General features: G+C 41.5%; 1 protein-coding gene across 7 annotated transcripts in view; it reads right to left on the bottom strand.

Annotated features, from left to right (window-relative positions):
- Nucleotides 1-27343, bottom strand: part of CPEB3 (cytoplasmic polyadenylation element binding protein 3) — a 202761-nt gene that overhangs the window by 28823 nt on the left and 146595 nt on the right. For all 7 annotated transcript variants that reach the window (XM_018041465.1, XM_018041460.1, XM_018041463.1 and 4 more), the window contains 2 exons: nt 13940-14054; nt 4559-4740 (listed from right to left, as the gene is read on the bottom strand). In XM_018041465.1, the coding sequence (XP_017896954.1) occupies nt 4559-4740; nt 13940-14054 (297 nt within the window). The remainder of the gene's footprint in view (nt 1-4558; nt 4741-13939; nt 14055-27343) is intronic.

Below are 27343 nucleotides of genomic sequence, written 5' to 3'. Positions count from 1 at the left end.
AAAAGATGCTTACTCCTTGGAAGGAAAGTTATGACCAACATAGATAGCATATTCAAAAGCAGGGACATTACTTTGTCAACAAAGGTCCATCTAGTCAAGGCGATGGTTATTCCAGTGGTCATGTATGGATGTGAGAGTTGGACTATAAAAAGAGCTGAGTGCTGAAGAATTGGTGCTTTTGAACTTTGATGTTGGAGAAGACTCTTCAGAGTCCCTTGGACTGCAAGGAGATCCAACCAGTCGATCCTAAAGGAGATCAGTCCTGGGTGTCCATTGGAAGGACTGATGTTGAAGCTGAAACTCCAATACTTTGGCTACCTGATGCGAAGAGCTGACTCGTTTGAAAAGACCCTGATTTTGGGAAAGATTGAGGGCAGGAGGAGAAGGGGACGACAAAGGATGAGACGGTTGCATGGCATCACCGACTCAATGGACATGGGTTTGGGTGGACTCCAGCAGTTGGTGATGGACAGGGAGGCCTGGCGTGCTGCGGTTTATGGGGTCGCAAAGAGTCAGACACAACTGAGCAACTGAACTGAACTGAACTTGCCTAGAGATGGTGACATAGATGAGTAAGATGACAGTAGAGATGAGAGTGTCAGAAGTTACAGGAGTGACTGTTTCTATAACTGTTGCATATTGGCATATTTTATATCCACAGGCAAGGAAAAGGGGCCTAACCTAAGGAAATCCTAATGTTGCTTATTTATAAAATAGGAACTCTCTGGAAAGCTAAAATCAACCTTTAGAAGACACATAAACATAAAAGTGAAATCAACCTATAAAAGCACTACAGCAAAGGGTGCAGTTAACAGAGACTCGGAGTACCATGCTGCTGCTGCTGCTGCTGCTGCTGCTGCTGCTGCTGCTGCTGCTGCTGCTGCTGCTGCTGCTGCTAAGTCGCTTCAGTCATGTTCGACTCTGTGCGACCCCATAGACGGCAGCCCACCAGGCTCCCCCATCCCTGGGATTCTCCAGACAAGAACGCTGGAGTGGGTTGCCATTTCCTTCTCCAATGTATGAAAGTGAAAAGTGAAAGTGAAGTCACTCAGTCGTGTCCAACTCTTTGCGACCTCATGGACTGCAGCCTACCAGGCTCCTCTATCCATGGGATTTTCCAGGCAAGAGTACTGGAGTGGGGTGCCATTGCCTTCTCAGAGTACCCTAGGCAACAAAATAAGGTATTGCTGAAAATCAAAGTGTCAGTCACTCAGTTATGTCTAACTCTTTGCAACCCCATGTACTGTAAGTCCACCAGGCTTTCTGTCCATGGAGTTCTCCAGGCAAGAATTCTAGAGTGGGTTGCTATTTCTTTCTCCAGGGGATCTTCCTGACCAAGAGATCAAACCTGAGTCTCCTGCAGGCAGATTCTTTACTGTCTGAGCCACCAGGGAAGCCCAAAGGTATTGCTGGCTATGTTCAAAGCAAGAAGAAAACAAAAGCAAAGAGTAATGTTTGAGGGAAGGGAGTGCAATGTTCACAGAAAACCAGTGAAAAGGAGCCCCACTCAAGATAGAAGCTGGCCTCCATCTCTCATAGTAAAGAATATGGTCTGCATCTTGGTCAGCACAAACAAAGAGCATGAAGATGGAGCTGGGAGATAGGGAGAGCAGGCAATCCATCACTCGCAGTAATTTTCAGTTTCCCACTCAAATGATTCTCATTCCAGGGCACTGAAGGAACCAACAGACCCCTTTTGACACCATGTGGCATCACAATAGTCCCACTATACACCTGTCCAGTGAGTCACACTGTATGTACTGCTTTCTTTTTCAGTGTCTCTTCTGGGTTTCTCAACAATCTAGTGGGGTACACAAAGCTATTACTATTATTGTCCTTATTCTGAAACTCAGACTTTAATCACACAGCCCACTGGGAACAGGACCACATGCAGACCCAGCCATCTGACTCTGCCCAGGGCTCTCTTCACTAACCAGTGTAACTTTCCACTGCATCTCCAGCAGAGCAACGATAAAATTCAAGCCATTTAATATTAACAACATCAGTGTAAGTACACTTCCAGCAAGATGAATACTGTTAAATCAGCAAGTGCCAGGTAAACATCTTAACTGCCATATGACTCTGGATGTTCAATCTTCAAATCCCATTTAATCTTCAGACTTTCCCCAGGAGTTACAGATGAGGACCCAAGGCTCTGGGCATTAAGTAACTTGTTTGAGGTCACCAGAGGTCTGGTGATTGGTGCAGCAGAGGTTTAAATGTACTGGGATCTGTTCTGGCTCCAAACTCCATACTCCTTCTATTACAACTGGCTGCTACCCTAAATGTTTATCAAGGACCATCCTAAGGTATGGAGGGTATAGGCAACCCAAATACAAAGAGCAGAAATAGTCAATGGCATTCCTGAGAAGTTTGATGAGCCAAACACTTTTCTATAGCATGGCCTGTGATTATGCTAACAAAAGAAACGTGACTTCTTTCTTCCTTACCTAGGTCTAAGTCTTGTGGGAATCAATGCTGAGGGTATGAGCATAGCAGAGGTGAGAGGAGAGGTAGGCAATAAAACAAATAGTGCCTGAATTTTCTACAATTCTTAAAGGAGTTCAAAGAATACCATAAACCCTGGAGTAAATGCACTTCCTTCTAACTAAGGAGTAAGACAGGAGGTTGTTAGGGTGGGGGCAAAGGAAAGGTGGAATCTTCTTTTATCATCTTTAGGACCTACCTCCTGAGCAGTCTCAGGCCTTCTGGCTTCGGAGGGGAACAAAAAGAAAGCTACTTGGATACAGACGATACACAAGTGCTTTTCAGGTTAAGTTTATTGCCTGGGATTCACCACTGACAGGGGCCAAAAGCAGTCTAAATGTAATGGAATCTGGGGTTTCGGATTCACAAACATATAGGCACAAGCAAGCCCACCAGCAGCAGAAGTTAGCAGAACCCTCCACAGAGCACCATCTGTCAATCCAACAAAGGTTTACCAAGCACCTGCCATATCTACACCTAGAGAAGTTAATGGTAAACCACTCCAGTATTCTTGCCTGGGAAATCCCATGGACAGAGGAGCCTGGTGGGATACAGTCCACGGGCCGCAAAAAGTCAGACACGACTGAGTGACTAGACAACAACCGTATCTACACATCAAGCAGTTGGGGAAGCAGAGAATGAGACGGACACCGTGCCCAGCTTTGCGGAGCTCACAGTCTGTAGGGGGATTACTGCTACCAAAGGGGTGCTGTGGGCACTTCAAAACTAGGAATGGAGCTGAGTCTTTATCACCCCTGACTTTCCACTGATTTAGAGTGTCTCACAGTTTTGTAAAACAATCATCCATTTTAATTAAAAAACAAACCATCACTACTTAAAGGATCCCAGAGAGGTAGCAAACAGACGGTTTATTTTAAGCACTGGCTTTTGTAATTTGATCTACGTCTTAAAGAAAATGTTATCTTACTGACTTTAAAAAAATCCATCACCCATTGAAACTTTCACCTCCTAACACACTTAGGTCTGCTACACAAAACCAGTTAGTCAACCACAGAGAGGAGTTGACACCTGGTAAGAAAACACATTTACTACTTTATTTATTCCTGTCCAGTGTATGCCCCCCAAACAGCCTTGACTGGAAGCATTAACCACTGAACAATTGCATATGGAAGTGTCTAAGGCTTGATGTTTTCCCCCTTGCTCCATTACTCTATCAATCAGGTCTCAGGTTAGCTCCTAACTCCTTCTATTCCCCCAAGCTTCCAAATAGTGGTAGAACTGGGGTTTAAGGATTTAAACCTGCGTCTGTCCCCAAACCCAACTGAGCACACCAATGCTCTCCAGCTCTACTATCTCCTGTTTGGATGACAGCAAATCTGAGTGCCTCCACTGGCCTGGCAGGCAATGTCAATGAGCAAGGAGACAGGTAACGGGTATGTCTATTTGCTATGAGCAGGAGAAAGAGAGTTGGGGAGGGGACTAGAGGGGACAGCAAGCAGCTACTGCTATCAATAGCTCCAGCAATTGCTATCACATATGATCTTGCAATTTTAAGAGAAACGGGAACTTCAATATTTTATGTATACTCCTGAATGTTAACATTAAATGTTAGTTCAAGTTCTTTGTTTTAAGAGGACCACGTGGGTCAAACAGGCTCTCAATCTTTGTCACTGTGCTCTTGGCATCATCTTTTTTTCAAAAATATTTATCAATTTATTTGGCTGCGCCAGGACTTCCTTGCAGCACACAGGATCTTCAGCTGTGGCATGGGGGATCTAGTTCCCTGACCAGGGGTAGAACCTAGGTCCCCTGCACTGGGAGTGCTGAGTCTTGGCCACTGGACCACCAGGGAAGTCCTGGCATTATCTTTTAAACAGCACTGGTTTGCTTCACTAAATTGTGCAGCATTACTTTCGTAAGTGTAACATCGCCCCAGGGATGGGGGAAACAGAAAGTTCATTAACACCTTAAATACCAAGGGCATTCTCTTTCTCACGCAGCCGAGACGGACTCATGGACTAATGCCGCATAAGGTGATTTTCTCCCCAGCGGCCCGTGGAATAACTTTCATTTCTTTCCCATAGCAATGATACCCCAAGCAGGTGCTTACCCGTTTGTCAATGTCATTGTGTTGGAGCTGCACAAAGCGAGCGCTGATGGCTGCGATGTAACTCTGCTGATTGGAGAATGCCACACGGCCGGCACCTTTGGGGTACTTCAGCTCGGGGTCTGTATCAATGCCAGCATAGCAGACACCACCATATAAACGGTCCATGATCATTGCCAGCTCAACTGCAAGAAAATAAACACCATTTGGTGTAAGTGTTTAGAAGGGTCTCTTGTCCAGGAGAAGGAAGGACTATATGGAAGAATCATGCAGTGTAACTAAGAAATGGAAAACCCATGTTAAGTATCATGAAGAGTGTCCACACCAGTCTTAGAACTCAAGAAGGGGAGCTCCTCATAGGATATTTGAAAACAAAATGAAAAAAGAAAGAAACAAAGAATTTACACACACACACACAAATTTACATAATGAGAACTTCAGCAATAGTATAAAAGAAATGATCTATCAGCAACCCTCCTTTCTAATTTCTAACTGCTTAGTCCACTAGAGTGGACCCTGGGCAGGCAAAGCATTTCAGGTGCCCTAACAAGTTAATAAGAAACAGTCTACTTACTGACCCCTAGGGCTGAAAGTAATTACTAAAGTCACACTAGTACTAAATTAAGATTAAGCTATAGAAAGAATTAATTCTAGAGGCAATATGTTTACAGCCTAGAAATAACTCTCCACAATTTTTTAAAAAATAAAAGATTTTTAAGAGTTTATTTCAATTGAGGAATCTCCATACTAACTTCTCACACTAAATTCTAAATAACAATACTAAAAATGAGAATAGCAGCAATAAACATTTATTGAGTGCTTATAATTACCAGGAAACACTAAGCTGCTACAAGGCAGTAAAAGCACATCCATCCTGTACCCTGCTATAAGTCCAGAGGTCTGGTCTGCACTCTTCACTAGAGCTCTTTGGCATATCTGCAAAACACCTGGACAGAAGGCATTTGGAAACTGGACATTCCAAAGGTCTGATATTCTACAACTGTCCTCATCAAAGGGTACCATGGAGAGACATACAGCAGTTACTTACCTGGATCCAAACTGCCTGAAGTTAATTGTTTACTTGATACTGGATGGCACCTCCTCCAGGTATGACCACTCCTTTCAGGCCACTCACATGGTTTTAAGTCCAAAAGACTTAGCCCTACTCCTAGGGAATGACCCAAGAATCCACTTCCTCAAATACCTACACATGGTATTTGGAAAGGAGCGGACAGGGAAGACAGATGAAGACCTGGGCCACAGCCAGTGTGCAAAGGCCCCCAGACAGCTGAGCTACACAGGAATCAGTATCTGGGGAGAAGGAGAGCTGCACTGGCTGGAGTGGCAGGAGAGCTCTGCAGCAGGTTCAAGGGCTGAAGGGCTTAACGATGCAAGAACTCCACCAGATTTCTATGAACAGAAGGAAAGCCATGTACTGCTGGTTCCTATAATGGCAGCTGCTGAGGCAATAACAAAGTTATGTCACTATGAAAGAAAGGCTGTCTTTCTATCTGACTTCTTCAAACCAGACTGCTTAATACTGGTAGTTGATTTCTAAGCTTCTGTTTCTAACAGGAAGAATGACTTAACAACCAGCAGGTAATTTTCAGAAGATGAGTAAATAAGCTAGCAGTAATTAAGCCAGAGAATAAGTGCTTTTAAAGACAGAAGAGCAGAAAGCTACCCCGATGATCCCATTATGATCAGAGTTACTGAGTCATATCGGTCAAAGAAACACTGCTGGTTAGAGCCCAAGTGGACCCTGACTTCGGTCTTGGGGCAGGATCCAGAAATCACATTCATTCAAACAGTGCAGTAAGAATCATGTCCCTGTTGTTTAGTTGTTAAGTCATGTCTGACTCTTTGGTGACCCCACAGGCTGCAGCCCACCAGCCTCCTCTTTGCATTGGATTTCCCAGGCAGGAATAAAGAATACTGTAGTAGGTTGCCATTTTCTTTTCCAGGGGATCTTCCCAACCCAGGGATTGAACCCAAGTCTCCTGCTTGGTAGGCAGATACTATACCACTGAGCCATCTGGGAAGCCCAAGAATCACGTATGTACCCTGAATATCAGAATTTAGTGGGTCCTTACTATGTCTCAACAACTTATGATAGCTTAAGGACTTCCTCACATAGCTAACGTTATTCCAGTCACAGAGAAGAAGAAACTGAAAGCTGAATTTATTCACCTTAGTTGTTAATGAATTTCCTTTATTAGTCAAGTTGGCTTAGTAAAATAGGTAACCTTGGGGCCTGGAAATTAAACACTAATTTCCCAAAGACCTGGCTTCTTCTGGAATAGAATAAGACAGTGAACACTCCCCGAGCCTGGTGAACGGCCAGGAGACGAATGTTGGCAAAGGATTGAATGCGCTTGTCTTCTACCCTTAGGAAGGACTCAAGAAAGTGTCTAATTTAGAGAGAGCTTGAAGCTCCAGCCGAAGACAAGAGACACTGTAACCAGAGGTTCTTCTGTGGCATCTTGGTCTCCAAAGGAACTTTAGGGATCCGCAGATGCCAGAGACAGCACGTTCCACAAGCACTTTGTGAATCTGGCTGTTGGAAAATCACCTTCTCGGCCCAAAGATTCAGTCATGGCTGATGCTACTGGCAGTTAAGCAGTTCTGATAGGAAAAAGAAACCCTCATTCACTTACGCTTTTAGGAAAATTATATAAATTAATAATTTCCACTTAGAAGCTTATGTGCAGTCATTTTCTTGGCCACCCAAAAGTTTGCAGGCATTTGAGCCAATGAAGTCTTATTCAAGTGAAGGACAATTTATTGAGAAGCTAGAAGAATCGAAGGTGACTACAGAAAGTTTTTTGGGGGGAAGAATATGAAGACTACTCATTTCTCTACCTTAACCTGTATTTTAGCTACAAAAACCTCAATAGTCTGATGATCCTTGAAGAAAAGTAAATAATAACTCAACAACTGCTGTTTGTATTTGGTCCCTACTCAATCAGCAAGTCCTCATTAAAAGTGTACTTCCTGCTGCCTAAACTCATGCTGCACTCAAACAACAGAGGGATGTTTCTTAAGTACTAAACAGCATTTCTAATTACTGAGAAAAGTAACCAGCTGGTAAAAAACAACATTAAAAAAAGAGTAATTTAATTCATCTACTATATAGGTAACTAACAAAGAGCAAGCCTTCCTCAAGTCCTACAAAATTCTAATCTGAAAATACTTTTTATATGGAAGATACAAATTCACCTACAGATGTCATAATATACAACTACTCGTAGAGGCTAGGTTTTAAAGAATTCTTTAGTGAGCATTATCAGTTAATGTAGGAAAGTTCCATATAAATCCCTTCCTCTGAATGAGGAGGAAGCTGAGCCAGCAAGAGGGCTACCATTTTGACTACTTGGGAGGAAGAGAGAAAAACAGAAGAAAAGCAGTAAGGATCTGGTAGAAGCCAACTAAAACCTTCATGGATCTATCCATACTTTATGAACTCCATCCTGCTCTTGAAATGTGAGTCTTTGATCAAGGATATGTCTTATCTGGGAAATGTAGTCAAACCACCTACTAAATGTATAACAGTGAATCCTCATGTGAAACCTTCCTCTGTAGATGACAAGGACAGCGTTATCTCCCAGGAGCACGTTCTTAACATTTAACCTGAGGAAGATGAGGGTACCAGAGGTTGAAATTCAGACAGATAGAGGTGACAGCAGGCATAGACAGAGTCTGTGAGGAAGTCAGATGTCTCCAAACCACTTCTCTTTTTTCTTTCCCATCCAGACAGTGTTATCAGGGTCTGTCTGGCCACCACAGGGGTGGGAAATTACGAGTTCTGGTAGCCATATCCAATGGCATTATGTACTTTGGTTAAGATGTTCTATGCTCTTATGATAACTCTAGTCAGCTCATAAACAACTGTTTCATGAGAACAGTACACTACTATAAATCTAACCTACACACTGGCTCTTGCGATGAGCTTCCCTGTGTCCCAGACTAGAGAGGGAAACAAAAATACTGCAGTTGTATGTGGCGTATAGTATGTCCGTGAATTCCTGTGGGTTGCGGTGGCCATGTCCTGGAGGTGAATCTGAACCCCAACTTGTTTTACTCCCAATTCTTCATAAAGATCTGAAAGGGATCAGCTCAACAGAAAGAAAATCATGATGACTCTCCCATCTGCGCCCCACCCCCCGCCCCAGGTTTAATTAGATTTCAAAGTTAGCCTAAGGCAGTGTAGAAGTCCAAGATACTCTGAGAGCCAAATGGGACAGGGCAGGAATGAGCGTTCCTGAGGGAAATACTAACAGGTTCGTCTTCTCAGATTTTAAATCATGAATCCAGAAGCTCCATTTCTCCCCTTTGGAAGTAACAAAGCAGACAGGCAAGAGGCATAAGGCACCTCAGGGTGACCGAGAGGCCTGCGCTTCGGAAAGAAAGGAATTGCCGAGTTGGATCACAAAAGCGGTTCACGTATCTTCAGTAGAGGAAATGCTCATAAGCTTCCACTCTGCATGAGATGCTGGGAAGTTATGAATATTTTTCAAATAAATGGTATGAACAACCAACTAAGTCTGACCGATAAGAGTATTTAAGTTGATTAAATCGAGCTGGTACCAGGCTGACTGTTATTACTGTTATGGAGACAGAATCTCAGATCTCAGCTTCTGATAAAGCAGCTTCCTTCTGTGTAAAGAGTCCCAAACTTGAAGTCTGGAGATCTGAGTTTGAGCCTTAGCTTTTTTAATATTTGTGGTCTTGACTAATCACCCCCTTTGAACTCTGCTTCCTTCTCTCTATGACGAAAAGTCTACCACTTACGACCTCACAAGGTTTTCATGAGGATTAAACATATATGAGAACTCTGGGCATACTGTTGGGCACAGAGCAGCGCTCAAATGTTTCGTTTTGCCCAGGGTTTTTTTTTCTTTAACATTTGCTTAACTCATAAATCTTTGCTTAACATTAACTTGGCCTGGTTTCTGCTCCATAAGCACCAGTTCATCCCAGTCTTACTTAACGTTATTCAAACTGCCACTGATATGGCAACCTTTGACATCAGCTGTGGGTGAGGGTGTGCTTTCCTAGAGGAAGGAGCTCACAAATACCAATCAACACTAGAAAATCCTTAATCTTAAGGGCAGTGCAGTGAATGAAGTCAGTATGCCAATTCTGGAGTTTATCTGAGATAAGTCATTCTGAACTTGGGACTGGGTGAAAGAAAAAGCTTCTAGTGCTGACCAATTTGACATAAGATGATTTGTGTCTGCCACCACTTCACTGAACAAAAAGGATACGGTTATAATACTCCTCTTTCCTAAATCACAAATCATTCCTAATATGTGTGGCCTACCAGGATGTTTGCACAGAATGTGTGGAATAAATGCTCTTAGAAAAATTCATCATGTTCTCTAGATGTATGCCATACATTAGTGAATATTTACCTCAAAAAACTGTTTTCCTCTAGAATTTCCATAGAAAAGCCATCCTCACAACAGTTGGGGTGGAGGAAGGGAGGGCAGAATGAGGAGAAGAAAACAGCAGGATCCGTAGCAGAATATAGTGAGAAAAAGACAGGAGAGACTTATCAGAACAACAGTTACGAAGGTGAGAGATCCAAAGATGACAGGCAACTGGCAGGCTCCAGGAACTCAAGACTGATCTTTTCTGCAGGACCTGGTCAGATAAACTGTCAGGAGGAAGTCATAAAGTGGAGGAACAGCTAACAGATGCCTCTAACTAGAAAGGAAGACTGAGGGTTTTTCAAGCCTGATCAAAGCTGGAAATGCATGGCTCCCAAAGCTGGATTACTGAGGCAGCCCCCAAATGAGATGTCTAGGCCCAGAAGCTCGAGTCGGAAGGTACTTATGGTTACAAACCAGGGGAGAGGACAGCGACCAGATCCTTCCTTTCCCACTCTTTCCTGGTGGTCTCTCCTCAAAACTCCCAAGCCTGGCACTTACTTGCTATCAGAGCAAAGACATGCCGCCAGGAAAGGTTCTCATGCCACAGGGATATGCAACAGGGAGATTTCTGCACTGAGATTTAGGAAGACATGTTGCTTACAACATCTGAATGAAGAGTGGCAATATGCTCTTGCACGTCCAGGTGGCAGCAGGAGGAGAGACAGACAAGAGAGATGGACTACCTCTTTCCTCGTACTGACTCTCTGAAGAATATGTACACTCCAGCCACACGGTGGCATGGCAAGTCTACCCACAGCCTTTCCTAGGGTGGGGGTGGAGAGAGATGGGAAATGGAAGGAAAGCGAGATCTAGAATCAGCAGGAGACGTCAGGCAGACCATCCTTGGCCTGCCATTGACGCTGACAGGAGTGATGGAAGGGAGAGACAGAGACAGTAGAAATTGCTTCCTAGAAAAGGCAACAATCAGGCAATCTATCTGTGGGTAAACTCATCGAGATTTTCCACCGATATTTTCCCACTTTCAGGCTAATTTTTCTACGCCCCTGATTTTTTTTCCAAACTGAATTTTTAAAAGTCACGCTTGTCAAAAGATCAGAAGGAACAACCTAAACTCAGTCAAGACAATCCACTTAAAACAGGTTGCCTTGTATCTTCAGAAGTGTTTGTGCATTTCTATTTAGTGGGATAGGACTATATTATCATTTATTAGTGACAATGGTCCCTGTCTTACAATGGGAAAATATCAAAGACAAAAAACCCTATGAGATCCAAAAGGATAATTCTTGAGTGATAACATTTTATTCACTGTAATGTGCTAAAGGACCATTTCTGGCCCACGATAAGGTGAAAATCAATCTGGACACACAAAATCTCACTTGTTGAGTACCAGCACTAATACCTAGTTTAGGATCATCTTCTATATAGTGCCTAAAATAGTTCTAAGACTTTCCAGAATTCAAACCACAATACTCCTGGGAAAAAAAATGCCCTGAAATTTTAAATTTAAAAACCAAAAATTGAGAACGTTATGTTACGGAAACTAATTTAGTATTCAATTAATTGGGTTAGTACTCTATTAGTACATTTCTGAAATCTTTGACTTTATAGGTGATGACCTGTTCAGCAAGAGTGGGATGTCCATTCAGTGTGGCATGACGTGCACTTTCTCGGTGCCAGTGACACCCTGCGTGCTCAATACATGTTTACTGTTCAAGTGAACTGCACTGTAGTCAATTTAAGATTGTCTAGCAAAGTCAAACTGAATTCTTTTAAAAACAGTCTTCTATTCCAAAACACACACCGGTCCACAAAGCTCAGTGTGTCCCAAAGAAATTCAATTCTATGCACAGGGATAAAAGCTAAAGATGTTAACTCTTTTTATCCAGACTACTTGGCCTCCAATCTGGAAGTCTTGGATAGAGTAAAATTCCAGGACGCTAATGTAGATTGTTTACCCTTCTAAAAACTAGCTACATTTATAGGAGGTGCTGGCATGGGGGAACTTTCATTAGACTAACTGACTGCAGATTAATATCCAACAATGGCAAAAACAAAATTTTAAACCAAAACAAATTAGTTTACTTAAAAAAAAAACGAACTTTGAAATTTACAAAACATGCATTATCTAGGCAGGGAACACAAAGTCCAATTTCTAACTAGATAACTAAATATAATTCCTGTTTAACCCTAGAACATCTATCATCTTACAGACACAGAATGTTACAGAAAGAATACAGTTCAGCATCTTGGGTTTCCTGTCTTGCGCTGTCAGTGTGATCACAGAACAGTGAAAAACAGATGATCACAGAGAGAGGTCCGTATCTATCCTTTCAAATAATTCAAACAGAAAGAATAAAGGATGAATAATGTTTAAAAAGGCAATTTAGTTATCAACTATTGTGTCTGTGACTTAAAACAGACCTGAGATTAAAAGTCAGTTTTGTTATTTTTACAACTGCAGGAACTTTTCTTTCAGAAAACTTTTTTTCAGATTCCCATCTAAGAAAAAAGGGAAAGGGCTAAGATATTAAAACTACTTTGTGTTTGTCTTTAGTTGCAAAAAAGAACAGCGAGAGTACTAGCAAGGAATGCCTTTTTTTTTTTTTTTTAGAATATATTTGCAGTTTAAAGACTATGAAAGGGGATTTTTCTCTCTCTCCACTCCTAAACATATCACCAGTTAGAAAAGGCCAGAAATATTACACAGCGCCCCTACTCACATTTTTTTTTTTTTTTTTAAGCACAAGCTCTTTAGAAACAAAGGGTTGCATTGGCCCTCATCTCATAATGCTGTTCACGTTTGAGTTGGCCCTGCTTAGACTTTACTCTCTGATGGCAGATAAAGGGGGAAGCATCTCTGCTGCTCTGCTTTCTTTCTTTGGGCAAGTTTGCCACTAGGATGAGAAAAAGACCCAAGATACCTGACTTTCTGAAATACCATAAAATTATAAACTCCAGTCATAATTAATCTGTTTTAAGGTCTTTCAAAATGGAATTATGAATACATCTTTATAAAGACCTAAACTTTTAGCTGTAGCTTAGAGTTGAGATTTGAATAAATGCATTAGAAAAGTTGAGGAACCTTCAGAATTAAGAAGTCACGAAAGTCACAGAGCTGTTTCACAGCTTGATTTAATGATCTCTGCCTTTTCTTTTACTTTTTAAGTAGAATACTTAAGTCTACTTGTTTATACTAACATGAGATAACACTGCCCTTTGCTACTACAGTGGCAATGGTTAGCTTATTTTTTCATCTTAGTTTAAAAAAATAAACTCAGCTATTTTAAAGCACTTTACAAACTGTTCTTACAAATAATTTTACTATATTCCACAGGCAATCATACTGATCTAACAAGCAATTAGATTTGTCTTTGGTGCCCCAGTCAATTGGGATACTGCCCAATTCCAGCAGGCACAATTATTTAATCATTGGAAGGGAACTTAAAAAACAAAAAACAGGGGCGCTTTCGTGAAGTCAAATGAAAGATGCTCAAATACATAACTCACTTTTCAAAGTACGTAAGAAAAAAACAGGAATCTGCTTTGCTTGGGAAGAGTTCAGGCTGGTTTTCAGTGACACAGTTTCTAGCAGTGGTGTAGTCTGTCGCTGAGTGCACACAGCTGCCCTGGACAGACTTCTGATGGGGTTCTTTTTCTGTTCTACATAACAATACTAACTGGCTAACAATGCATACTGCCAAATGCATTGTTATTATTTTTTAAATAATTGGTTGAACAGGGAATCACTAATTAGAATCCAACCCTCTGAAATAACAGTTTAATGAAATTCACTCTTGCAGCATAAGAAAATACAACATCTTGGCAGAAAACATTTAAGGGTCAGCTCAGTGGAACTGATATGATGGCCTTCTTTTTGGAGACTGTGTATAGCTGACCAGAAGTGTAGAAAACACGGAAGACTAAACACATTGGGGATTGTTGTTGTTGTTGTTGGTTTTGTTGTTGTGGTGTTACTATTTCCACTCACCAGCTCGAAGGGGTCGTGGAACTCCCCCAACAAAGATAGTTTTTCTGGGGTCCAAAGGCTGTGAACCATCCATTACAAAGTCACTGTCACTTAGGTTCCATGGTCGAATTTGCACCTGAAAAAAAGTCGTTTACTTGGTCCTTACTTCATTTCCATTAACCCCAAATGAGAATAAGGTGACTAAAGATAAACCCACTGATTTGTGCATTGTACAACATACACAACCCAAACAAAATCCAGTTATTAGTTAATGTAATCTCTAGACATATGCTGTGAAACCTTCAGAAACCACCTGTGGTTTTAATAAAGGGTAGTCTTTTATAGATAAGAGTCTGGGTTTTGAATAAGATCCATTTTAACACGTTAGACTGTTCATAACCTGTCACATTATAGCACTTAGCTTTTTAAGAGCTCACCTAAAGAGGGAACAGGAACTTTTAGAATATTTTCTAAAAATTATCTATATGTCTGGCTTTTAAATTATCACCTCCTAAAATGAAAACATTTATCTTTCAGCAATATGATTTAACACAGTTTAACACTTATCAAGTTAGCACACAATTACCAGCAATATCAAATACTGAAGGTCACAGAGTTATCTACTTTTGGTTGATCTGATTTTCCTAAATAAGTCCAGTAAAATAAAGCTAAGTCTAGAAATTCAAGTAAATTTTTGAAGAATAGGAAAAGAAATCTCTATGACATGTTTCTTTCTATTTGGTAATATCTCTTCACTGGGACTCTGACTCCCTGCCCAAAAGTTACACTATGCTATCCTTATCGTATAAAATATTTCACCAGAATCGTAACCTTAAAACATACTCCTTTCAACTCTTAACTGAACTATCAGAGAATAGCTTAAAACAAAACAACCACCAAAAAACCCTCTCATACAGAAAGGCCAGTTTCAGCACGGCCTGAAAACCACCTGGCCACACACTCAGCTGGCCACATGCTCAAGCAGGCCAGTTGTAAAAGCGAAGAAACAAGCACTGGTTTTTAAGGAACATGCCTCTGCTTTCGCCTCATTGATTAGGATAGGAAACAAAACAGCTGAATTTTAACTTCCTTAGTATCAACAAAATTTTTCACTTTTCCCATTGCTCAACCATCAACACTTAATGCAAGGAAATATATATATATGACAATTTTTTATGTGGCTTGCCTTATATCCAGTAGTTCTTCTATTTGAAAGATAAATCTGCCAATGACACTTTCAAAACACCTTGAATCAACTCCAAGACTGACACTGCTCATTAGAAACAGGCTACACATTATGACGGTTACAAAATTTACCCCCCCCCCCACAACTTTTGGAGCTTTTATGACACAGTTGCCTTCACCAGTTACTGGAAGCCATAAAATCTCCACATGGGGGGAAAAGAAAATCTAGTTCTTTCCTTGTAAAATTTGGTCTGTTTGAAATTATCAATCCCTTGATATTTACCACAGATTCACCAATACAATAAAACATCTCTTTCAAATGCCTTCATGAGGGCTCGTTATTAATGTTTAATTAAAAACACAATCTCCTGACATCAAGAGAAAGGGTTCTAACATCAACATACAAAAGACAGGGCAAATCTTTTTCTGTACGGAGCCCTTTTTTCTTCTAGTCTCACCCCCTAATAAAGTAGTTAAGGTAGCTTCAGGATCTGGTAATTCTATTTACTTTATGATAACTGAGTTCAATCATATGGCTCACAAATAAAAACAATTCGTGTGTAATATCCATAGTGTGCTGGTTTCATTTAATCAGAAGTACAGAAAATGAAGCCTCATACAATAGCTGGAGGTTGCTGTTGCTTCAAAGAATTCTGCAGAAGATCTCAAATCCGCCTGCTGAGAGGCTTCACTGCTGCCTCTTCTTCCCTCTAACACCCTCCCCCACCCCTTCATTACATCACGCACAACCCATTCCCTTACCCTATTCTTGGGAAAAATACAGGAAGAAGACTAAGGAGACAGTAATGATTAACCGTATTCACAAAACCCACATTTCCCAGCTGCCATCACAAAACAGCTCCTCAAAGCTCACGCCACTGCAAATTCAGAGAAATGTCAACACAGGCCAACATCAGCACACTCTAAATGCTAAGCAAGAAATATTGTGGTACTGTTTGCACTGAGAAGTTTCATTTACACTTTAGTTTCTTTCTGAAATATAAGACCATTCTTACTCAGGAATGTTCTCCATCTTCTAAGGTTTATTCTCAGACCTCAGGGTCTAATATTCATGTTCTTTCTGACTTACTCTTTGAATAAATTCCCTGGTCCCAAGACACACACACACACACACACACACACACACACACACACACACACACACGTTTCTCTACTCTTTTAGTCGAATACTTCGTAAGCTGCCTCAAATATTTTGTAGAAAGGAACACAATATAAATAAAAGAACTTTTTATTATCTTTATTTCTTTAATAATTGTTTTTGAGAAATGTTGAAATTAGACCTCTGTCTTAATTCAACACAAATTTCCCCTGGCAAAACAACTTTTATATCCACAGTGATTATTCTGTGTGTGTGTGCGTGCATGTCTTTGTATAACAATTCTTCTACTGTGTTGTCAAACAGGTTATATATGCTGGGCAGTAAAAGCCTTAACAACCTAAGGAAAAGATAAGGCTGTCACCAGAATGGTGAAGATTACTTTAAATGAAACTGACATGGTTCCAGTACCACTTCCTGAAGAAACCTGATCACATTTGGTTGCAAAGGTGACTCCAGGAAGAGGCTATCTGGCAGGCAGCACCCACGAGCCTTTTGGCCATGCCACAACCTTACAGCAAGGGTTACACAACACAGAACGTCTGTAGGGCAGGACAGGTAGCATAAACATGTCAGGTTACCAGGACAAGAGTTAGCAGGCAGGCAGTGACACCATGGAGTAAACCACTCCTTTTATTTTGTTTTATATTATAGTTGATGAACAATGTTGTATTAGCTTCAGGTGTACAGCAAAGTGATTCAGTTATACATATATGCGTGTATCTATTCTTTTTCAAATTCTCTTCCCATTTAGGTTGTTACAGAATATTGAGCTGAGTTCTCTGTGCTATAGAGTAGGCCCTTGTTGGTTATCTATTTTAAATATAGCAGTGTTAAACCACTCCTTTTAAAGGAAGCAGACACTCCTCTCAGCTAGTATTTATCATTTATGAATGCATTGTCAGGCTTTTCCATTTCTCAAAAACAGCTAGAAATTCAGATTTTTATGTGAAACTCCAAGATTTCCGAATGTTGGGAACTCATTCAAATGTGAAAGACACTCGTACAGGCTAGACAAAATTAACTGCAGGCCAGATCATTTCTGCGGGCTCCAGCCTGTGATCTCTGATTAGAAAGGTTTAGTTACCACACAGCTCACAAAGGACTGTTTTGTTCCCTAAGCACTTATGAGAGAAAATATTAATACAAAAATGGTTTTCCCTTAGTTTCAGTTCCTTTTTTAAGCATGTATTCCGATGGAAGTTCTGGTGAGAACCATAAACCTCCGAGCTGAATTATCAGTCTTCTAAATTTTTATCTTCTGATTTAATAACTGGCTTTGTATAACTGCTTATCTCCAAAGGCAAAAGCTTTTTAAGGATAAAGGCAAAAACCAAACATAAAGATTGATAGCATAAATACACAAATTTATACCATCAAATGACTTCAACAGCGTTCAAGAACTCTAAAACAACTTAATATTAACATGTAACAGCAACAGTTAGTACTGAGTTCAAAATGGGTCATAAAGCAGTGGAGACAACTTGCAAAATGAACAATGCATTTGTCTCCGGAACTGCTAACGAACATACAGTGTAGTGGTGATTCAAGAAATTTTGCAGAGGAGATGAGAGCCTTGAAGATGAGGAGCGTAGTGGCTGGTCATCGGAAGTTAACAATGACCAATTGAGAGCAATCATCAAAGCTGATCCTCTTACAATTATACAAGAAGTAGCCGAAGAACTTAACGTTGACCTTTCTATGGTCATTCAGTATTTGAGGCAAATTAGAAAAGTGAAAAGGCTCTATTAGTGGGTACCTCATGAGCTGACCAGAAATCAAAAAAATTGGCATTTTTGAAGTGTCGTCTCCTTCTATTCTATGCAACAACAATGAACCATTTCTCGATTGAACTGTAATGTGTGATGAAAAGTGGATTTTATATGACAGGTGGTGATGACCAGTTCAGTGGTTGGACCGAGAAGAAGCTCCAAAGCGCTTCCCAAAGCCAAACTTGCACCAAAAAAAGCATGGTCACTGATGGTCTCCTGCCAGTCTGATCCACTACAGCTTTCTGAACCCTGACAAAACCATTACATCTGAAAAGTATGCTCAGCAGTTGACGAGACGGACTGAAAACTGCAATGCCTGCAGCCAGCACTGGTCAATAGAGAGGGCCCAATTCCTTTCCACAACAATGCCTGAATGCACGTCACACAGCCAACACTTCAGAAGTTGAACAAATTGGGCTACAAAGTTTTGCCTCGTCCACTATATTCACCTGACCTCTTCCCAATCAACAACCACTTCTTCAAACAACTTGGCAACTTTTTGCAGGGAAAACGCCTCTACAACCAGCAGGAGGAAGAAAATACTTTCCAAGAGTTCACTGAATCCCGAAGCATGGATTTTTATTCTATAGGAATAAGCAAATTTATTTCTCATTGGCAAAAATGTGTTGACTGTAATGGTTCCTGTTTTGATTAATAAAGATGTGCTTAAACCTAGTTATAATGATTTAAAATTCACAGTCCGCAAGCACAATTATGTTTATACCAGCCTAATAACTTAAATTTCATTTTATTTAAAACAGAGTCATTAACAGGGATAAGATTAGGCTAAGTTCGAGGGGGAAAAACTTAAGAAATATAATACAGGTCATTTATTTTGATAGGATGCTACAGCATTATTTCCTAAAAAAGCAAATGTCATTGAAAATTTGCAAAAGCCTCTAAGTTAAATAAAAAATGCATTTTTATTTTATCTTTAATAACAGGATAAGAACAGTTTTAGCAAGAACAGTTTTAAACACAAGTCTTAGGGCTTCAAGTTTCTGAATATGACCAAGTCTCCCTATAGCTCTGGAACTCTCAGTTCAAACCCCTATTTAGAATTTAGACATGACCTTGGTGAGCTATAGTCCATGGGGGTCGCAAAAAGTCAGACACAACTGTGTGACTAAGCACACACTACTAATAAACAATGTTATCTTGAGCTCACTTTGCACCTCTCATCCTATGCCTGCTCTGGTCCTCTCCTTAATACCTGCCACTTGAACGGTTCTACCGTGCGGTGCCTTCCTTTTCATTTGCTAGGCTCAAGGCAGCTCCGAAGTGCAACCAAACTGTTCAGAGTCAACAGTGCAATCTGGTGGTCAGTTTAGGAAATTACCTGACCAAACCCCTCTTGCAGGTCATTTGTTCTCTTTCCCACAAATTACCCATAAAGCTTATAGTTCAGCATCCCCCCAACCCGGCCCCATTTCCTTTTTCCTCTTTTCAATACCCTTCAAACTCCTACTCAAGCTCTTCAGGAAAATGTCTCCATTTTTCTCTCCCTAATCCTACAATCCTTTTCATTGACATGAATCAGAGAAACAACAGCGCAGAACCATCAGGAGTGCTCTCCCCAGTAAGCAGCATCCCAGCTCTTCTGACAGCCAGGATGAGTCAGCTAAACCTAGGTCTGTGGACATACAGCTGCAACAGCTCAGCTGTAGTGGTGATGAACCCGAACCCACCCCAGCTGTCAGCAGTTCTATTTTAAGCATCTCAGACCTCACAGAATGACTGGAGTGCCCCACAGTATCACAGATAAGCTAGTCTGTGGTTTGTGAGGCATCTTTATCTCATCCACGGTGCAAGGGGTCATTTTATTATTATGACCACTATAAAACTAAGAGTCATAACAGCAATAATTGTGGTTAAGACTCTTCAAAGTATTTTCGTATTTGGTATCTCATCTCAACCTAATTTTCACCACATAATGCCCTAACAAACAGCTCAGCCAGCCACCTTTGAGGAGTGTGGGTGCTACCTATTATTCTCAAATACTGTCCTCCACCCAATGGAGAGGAAAAAGAAACGCCCTCCCTGTATCTTCTACAGTTAAGTGGCCAGAAAGGACTTAATAGCTGCTCAGAGTCATTGGCCTTGATATGACTCCCGTACTCTGGGCAGGTCTGGGGCCACCAGGCAGAACTCCACTGGGACCCAAAGCAAATGAAGATTATTCCTCAGATACCAATAGGTTGCTGGTCCTGGAGCACCTCAGTAAAATAGCCAGGATTTTTCCTACACAGGGACCCAAAAATAATCTCAGGAAATTCTCTTACACCCTCCTAGGATGCTCCAAGGCCCACCAGCAATATCAGAAAGAGTGCAGGTACAAGACGGAAACTGCTGCCATCTTTGCCAAGCTGCACAGCCTGATGCATAGAAACCACAGGCTCCACTGGGACCTTCAGTTACTGCTGAACAATTCAACTGCACTCTGTACACTGTTTCATAAGGGCACCCAGTGCAAAAACAGAGCATGCATAGACTGCGCCCCGAAAATGGCCGTGTACACCTTCTTGCTCTACACTTGCTATAATCAAGCCATTACCAATTAGATGATATGATTAATATCTAGACTTAACATTCATAAGATTCAAGGAAACACCTTCCCGCTAAAGGTTTTCCAGTCTCCCTCAGGGACACCTACATGTGTGTTAGTCACTCAGTTGTGTCCGACTCTTTGAGACCCCATGGAGTAGAGCTCTCCAGGCTCCTCTGTCCATGGAGTTCTCCAGGCAAGAATACTGGACTGGGTTGCCATGCCCTTCTCCAGGAGATCTTCCCAACGCAGGGATTGAACCCGGGTCTCCTGCATTGCAGGCAGATTCTTTACCAGCTGAGCCACCAGGGAAGCCCCCAGGGACACCTGATCACTTTGCTGTTTGGCTCCCCCGCCCAACTACTGTCTGTATTGCTTCCATCATAGCACCTTGACTCCTTACTCCACTTCCTGTTACACGGCTACTTCTCTCCATTGGACTCCAGGGGCCTCTAAGGCTGAGACCACTTCTCTGTGTGGGTCCTGACTGCTCAGCACAGTAGCCAAGCCTTAGTGAGTGCTCTGAGCTCTTCAGTCTAATGGTGAATTAATGAAGGTTTTCCTGAGGGGCAGACGGTGGTGCTGTAAGAACCTGTGCAGCAGCTGTCCCTCTACAGCTGCCTGATCACTCTCCTCACTCCACCAAAAGCTACCTTCCAGAGACATGGAATTATAGTATGTCTGCTCACCAGTGGGTGCCCCAGGGCTTGAGCCTAATTTGTGAAAATTTCTGATGCCACCAGGGGACCCACTCAGTGATCAGAAGTGCCTAGTGCTTGTCACCACTTCTGATGTTCCCATATCACTTAGAAAGTATAAGCATAATAGATGATTTCCTTTTGAAAGAAAGAAGAAACTAGCACTTTTGAGCGCCAACACTGCCCCACTGTGCTAGCCATTTTACACTCACCATAACTGTTATGCTATAAAATTATCCCTACTTTAAAGACAAAGAAACTTGTCAGTGTGAAACCAACTCAGGACTGAAACAGGTTTCTCTGACCCCAAGTCTCTCTTTCCACTGCAATGATGTCGTGTGCCTGCAAGGCTCCCTGTCCTCCAGGCCACTGGCCACCAGCTCTGGTTCACAAGTTGCCTTCAAAAGTCAAAATACATTTTTATTTGTGAGCGATTAATCTCTCTCCTTTCCAATCTCACATGGCCTGTTCTCAGTGCATTAAGAAATGACCCATAGACTCTTCTTAAACCTACTAACAAAACTAGCAGTTAGAAAAGCTCGAAAATGATTTAACAATGAAACTGGCACTATAGTCAGCTATTTTAACTTCTAGGTTCATAGCCTCAGGCACTCGTACTCTGCAGCCAGACAATTTTGTCCAATGTCTACATAACTGTGTATTTTCAGCTCCATGGTGCTAGGGCAAGGATGTTGTCCCTGGCATGCTGTTCACTAAAACTCTTGAGAGGAATGTACACATAAAAGCTCAAGTTACCTAAGTTTTTCCTGGGATGAAGCCTATTCTTTGAGCGAGCTTCACGGAATACTAATTCCACCAGATCTTCACAAGTATAATCCCCAGAGAGGTATATAATATGCTGGGTTAAACAATCTTACACACATTTATTTATTGCAAAACTCCTCAGAACTTTAATATATCAATGTTTCCCAAATGTTCTTGGCTATGGAATCTTTAATTAAAGGAGAAAGTGGATATAAAATCTACAAAAGTGCCCAGTAAGCAACACCTGTTATTATTAAGAGCAAACCTTCTTCTGTCAGTGATCCTCTCAAGAGACCAGTGTGTGATCAGACAAGTGTTCTTCAGAACACACTTTGGAAAACACTGAATACAGTCCTTTACGGGATGGGTTGGCTATTTCATCCCCTGGTTACCATCTTGTACACTGGACCTGCAGCATCTTTTAGGCTTTTCTAGAAAGGAACAACAATTTCTAAAGACGTAATCACTACGAAACTCTGGACCCCTTTGCAAATTCAGAGATTCAGGGACGGGGAAAAAAAAAAAAAGAACTTATGAATAGGAGGTACTTCTCTCAGTTTAGAGGAGGAATTCTTTCTTTGGAGAAATTCTTTTAATGGGAGGTGCCCAAATCAGGAATTTACCCTGAGGACCCAAGGAACAAATAAATAAATCAAGAAGATCAGAGTGCTAAAGATTTCCAAGTTTGAGATAGTACACACAACCAGATTTGATTGAGTCACGGTAAAATTATTGTTATTGTCTTAGGAAGTAGTAGGTGGGGAATGAAAGAGTTTGAGCAAATATACCAAAACCCAAGGACTGAGGCCATCAATCAAGATTGCCCTATAAGCCCTTACCTGTTTTTCCCCATTTAATTTCCCTCTGTTCCCTTCATACATTGGTGTTCCATCTGAAGTGTTCTGCATTCATACCACACAATTTCTCATTTCTGTGTTTGTACTGTTACGTTTCTCCAAAATGTCTATTCCCCGACATCTCCACACTTCTGGTCAATCTCCAAACTCCCTTCATCCTTCAAAGCCCCATCTAAGTGACACTTCATCCAAGAAGCTTTCTTTCATCATTCATGGTACATATGAATTGTTCAAAATACTTAATCTACATTTTATCGTCATCGTAGTCATTATTTTTCTTAATTTGACAAATATTTGAGAACCTTTTATGCACTAGGCTCTATAAATTTGTGTATTTACACACTTTTTAAAAATCTACTCATTATACTATTAAGCTTTTGAACACTTTTTATGTCTGATTCAAAGTATTCTGATTCACAGTAACCAATACTAAGGCCTTGCCCCTAGAAGGCACTCAAATATGGTTTGAAGGGAAAAAGGAGGGCACGGCATTTTTTTAAGTTATATGTGGGCTGGAGATAGCTATAATAGAAGGTATGATTCACTATAGGATGGTGCAGTGATCAGAGAAGCCTTCACAAAAGAGATGACATTTGAGAGGAGTCTGAAAATAAGGGTAGGAATTAGAAATTGAAATGGGGGCAGAAATATTTTAGTTGATTGGAATATAGGGTTCAGGAGGAAAGCAGAAAAAGTTAAGGTTGGAAAAAAATTTGGAGTCAGACTAGAAAAGTCTTAAATCCTAGGCAAAATAATCCCGGTTGCTTTTGTAACTTAAAAAAGTGACTAAAAAATTCTAGAGATTGCTCTGATATATAAATGGGGGTAGGAGACACTGGAACGATAGATTAGGCAGAATTAAAAATTAAAGAAATAAACCAGCTTCTATTTCCAGTTTCCTTTTTTTTCTCCACCATTTGTTTTCCAATTTTTGTCTTTCTAGTTTTAAGTGGATGGCCTGAACAATAACTTGAAGAACTGACGTTACATAAGCACATATCAGTTTGGTAAGACAGTTTTAAAAATATATAGCAATGTCAATCCGTCATGTTTTAGGATATTTGTAAATTGTGATTGTGCTATAAATTTTAAGGAGGAAGAATTAAGAAACTTCTCTGACGCTCCTTTGGTGTTTGCTATCCCATATCTCTGGCCAAAGTGTTCTAGAAGTTAAGAACCATGACGTCTTCTTCCTCACCTCCTTTCCAGGGTTACTGTTTTCAGCCCCTCCATCTGTTAGACCCTCCTAGGCTTCCTCTTCTATCAGCCGGCCGTCTTGAACCTTCAGGTTCAGCCTATTTTTACATTCAAAAGGTAGAGTCCCCTGAACAAGAGGGACCACTGTCGCACTGTCTGCCTGCTTCACCGGAAGCACGGACAAGGACACAGCTGTCCTCTGGGATGCCTGGGACATGTGAGCTATGGAACTGCTCTTGCCAGAAGAGGGAAGAACAAACACAAATCTAGAGACTGTGCAATTACTCCTGCTCTTGCCCATTTGTCTTACATTCTTTAAGACTGAGGGATCCTCTGCTCAATACTCTGTAATGGACTACATGGGAAAAGAATCTGAGAAGAGTGAATATATGTATATGTATAACTGATTCACTTTGCTATACTCCTGATACTAATACAACATTGTAAATCAACTATACTCCAAAAAAACCATATTAAAGAAAAAAACACTGACCAGTCAATTATCAGGCCATAATCTTTTGCCATCTTTCAGGATCAAACCTATACATAGAGTAGCCTGAGTGGAGTCATTTAATGAAAGGTAATCACTGACCAGAAATAGAACTACCTGAAATCCACTAATTATAGATTCATTTGAGTTAAAAAACAAACTCAATCTTAGAAAGGGTAAGTAAGGGGAAAGCTTTTTATCAGGCACTGTATTAGGAAAACCATTTGATTAACTAATCCACACAAAGGAAGCGGGAGGCTGATATGCGGAGAAGGGAGAGGGCAAAGGATAGAAAATCTGTGAGATCACTCTGGAACATGGTGTATATTTCCAAGGAGAAATTCAGGGAGGTTGGAGAGAATTAAACAACAGAATGAGGGCACTAAGAACTGAAAGGCGACCAAGCTAAAAAGTAGGAAAAGCAGGAGAGAGTCACAGCTCTGGTCTGGTGAGCAACCTCTAGAAGCTGACCTTACCTCGAGCTATTGCCCAGGTCCTCATTTACTCCCAAAGGTTCAACCCAGCTCTCACTTTCTGTGGGAGCATCCTAGATGAGGTGGAACGTACTGAAATCTGGGCAGGGGGAGGGGGCAGGAAATGGGGGGAAGTGTAGCCAAATAAGGCTGGGAGTGGAAGATGCGGAACTAACGCCAAGAAAGAGAAGGTTTCAAAACTGGAGCCAAAGAGCCGGAACCCAAAATGGGATCCAGTTCATTAGAATTATAGGCATTTGGGGACTTTCATGTTTCCCATGCTAAGTTTCATTTAAACTGCTTGTGCTGGAAATTCTGAGTATGCCTGGGTCAAAGAAATACGTGATCAGCGGCCACCGTTCAGAACTCACCAAGCTCCAATAAAACTGCTTCATTTGAGCTCAGAAAACGGAAACTGCAATAAGGCAGAAATTCGTAGAGACACAAATAATGGAAGTTAGTTTCCCTATAAACATTTCCAAAACAGATAATTACACTATTTAATTTCAAAAGTCCTTCATACCAAGGGTAATACGCATGTTTGGCATGAAAATATTCAACAGTAATGGTGCTGCCTCCATACCACCTCTGCTCATCCCCTCTCACAGGGACGTCCAGTCCTGGTGTGAGCTTTCCCTGGCCAAGCACACGGTCCACCTCCTCCCACACAGCCAGGGACACGGCCCTGCTAAGGTACACAAGCTCCATCTGCTCATCTCCAGGCTCCTCCCCTCAATTCAACAGCTTCTTCATCTCCTATAAGTATAACTCTCAATATGTACCTCTATGTCTCTGTCATGTGACAGATACAAACATATCTCAAATCCCCTTCTACAGTGTACAATCAACCCCACCTTAACACTGCCGAGCTCACCCCCACACCTCTTCCACTGATGTGTCGGTGGCAGACTCTCTGAAGGGTGACCATTTTCCCCTGACATCCGACCCTGCCAAATTGGGCTCAGTCTGTCTAATTTCCTATTGTTCCAAAGAGGTTTACAAGTTACTGCAGCTTTCTTATTATTGTCTCAGAAGAAACACACTCCCATTCCAGTCAGTCTCCATGTCTCCCTCAACACAGCCTCTCCATGCTGTTTAAATTAAGACCAAAGTTAACAAAGGCCCCCTGCTCTTTTTCCCAACCTACTATTTTCTACTGTTTTTCTGTATAGCTACCTGAAGAGCTACCCTATCTAATGTTGTTTATTGCTGTTACAGAAACTGGATAATGGTCCCAGAAATTGAAAATTACAGAGGTACTTTCAAACTTGCTAAAATCCTTGCCTCTTCTTCTGCATCAATCTTTGTGACATGACTCAGGGTTCCCTTTCCTTAGTAACCCGCTCTTCTGCTTTACATGCTGCGTTCTCCCACTTAGAGACGGCCAGTCCTGGCATCATTCTTCTGCAAACAATTATAAGCCCTGTTCTAGAGTCACCATTTGTTTCAAAAGATGCTGCTCAGTAGGTAACCTCTGATCTCACTCTCCCCAGTCCTCTAACACCATGCAGGACTAGCAGCACCATTTGTGCAAGTACCCGACCGCATCAAACGCTTCTACGTGCTTCTTCCTCTTATCTGAGCCCCTAACATCCCGAGAGGAACTACTGGTCTTCTCATTTTGTCAGTGAGGAAACCAAGTTGCAGCAAGGATTAGGTGACTTATGCAGTCAAGCAGATATTTAAATGCTCGAATCAAGACTCAAATTGGGAGCTTTACATCCGACCACAACTCCTTCCCCAAACATGTTTCTGAGAGTAAACCTTGCTGTTAACCAAGCCCATACCTCTGGTTAAGTCTTACAGGGGATGCTGCAGGCCCCGTGGTAAATACGTGCCTTGGCCCCTTAGCCCACGCTACTGTTTTTACTCTATTTCCCACTCTGAGCATCAGGCCTTGACACACAAGTCTCACCCCTCTCCTAACCTCCTCAGGGATCATTGTTGTGTTTGTTTAGTCACCAAGTCGTGACCAACTCTTTGCGACCCAATAGACTGCGGCACGCCAGACCGCCCTATCCCTCCCCACCCCCTGGAGTTTACTTCTGCTGCACTAGTCAAGTTTTTTCTTCTGCCCTGAACAGTCTTGCCTCTTTTCCATTGATATCCCCTCTGTCGGGAGAAAGGAAGTAGTCTTCCTTTCTCACCCAGTGACTTATTCACTCACTCTCTTTGGCTCAGAAACCACAGACTCAACCACAAATTCCATAGCAGTGTGCATTATTTACAGCTTTGGATCCATGTTCTCCATCTTTCCCCGCCCCTTCTCAGCTTGAAGCTATCCACTCTGGAGTGTAAGCTCCTGGCCCAGAAGGCTCTATTTAGC

Source organism: Capra hircus, chromosome 26 (genome assembly GCF_001704415.2).
Source record: "Capra hircus breed San Clemente chromosome 26, ASM170441v1, whole genome shotgun sequence".
Lineage (NCBI taxonomy): Eukaryota > Metazoa > Chordata > Mammalia > Artiodactyla > Bovidae > Capra > Capra hircus.
The sequence above is the reverse complement of the archived record's forward strand: the minus strand, read 5'-3'. Positions and strand labels throughout refer to the sequence as shown.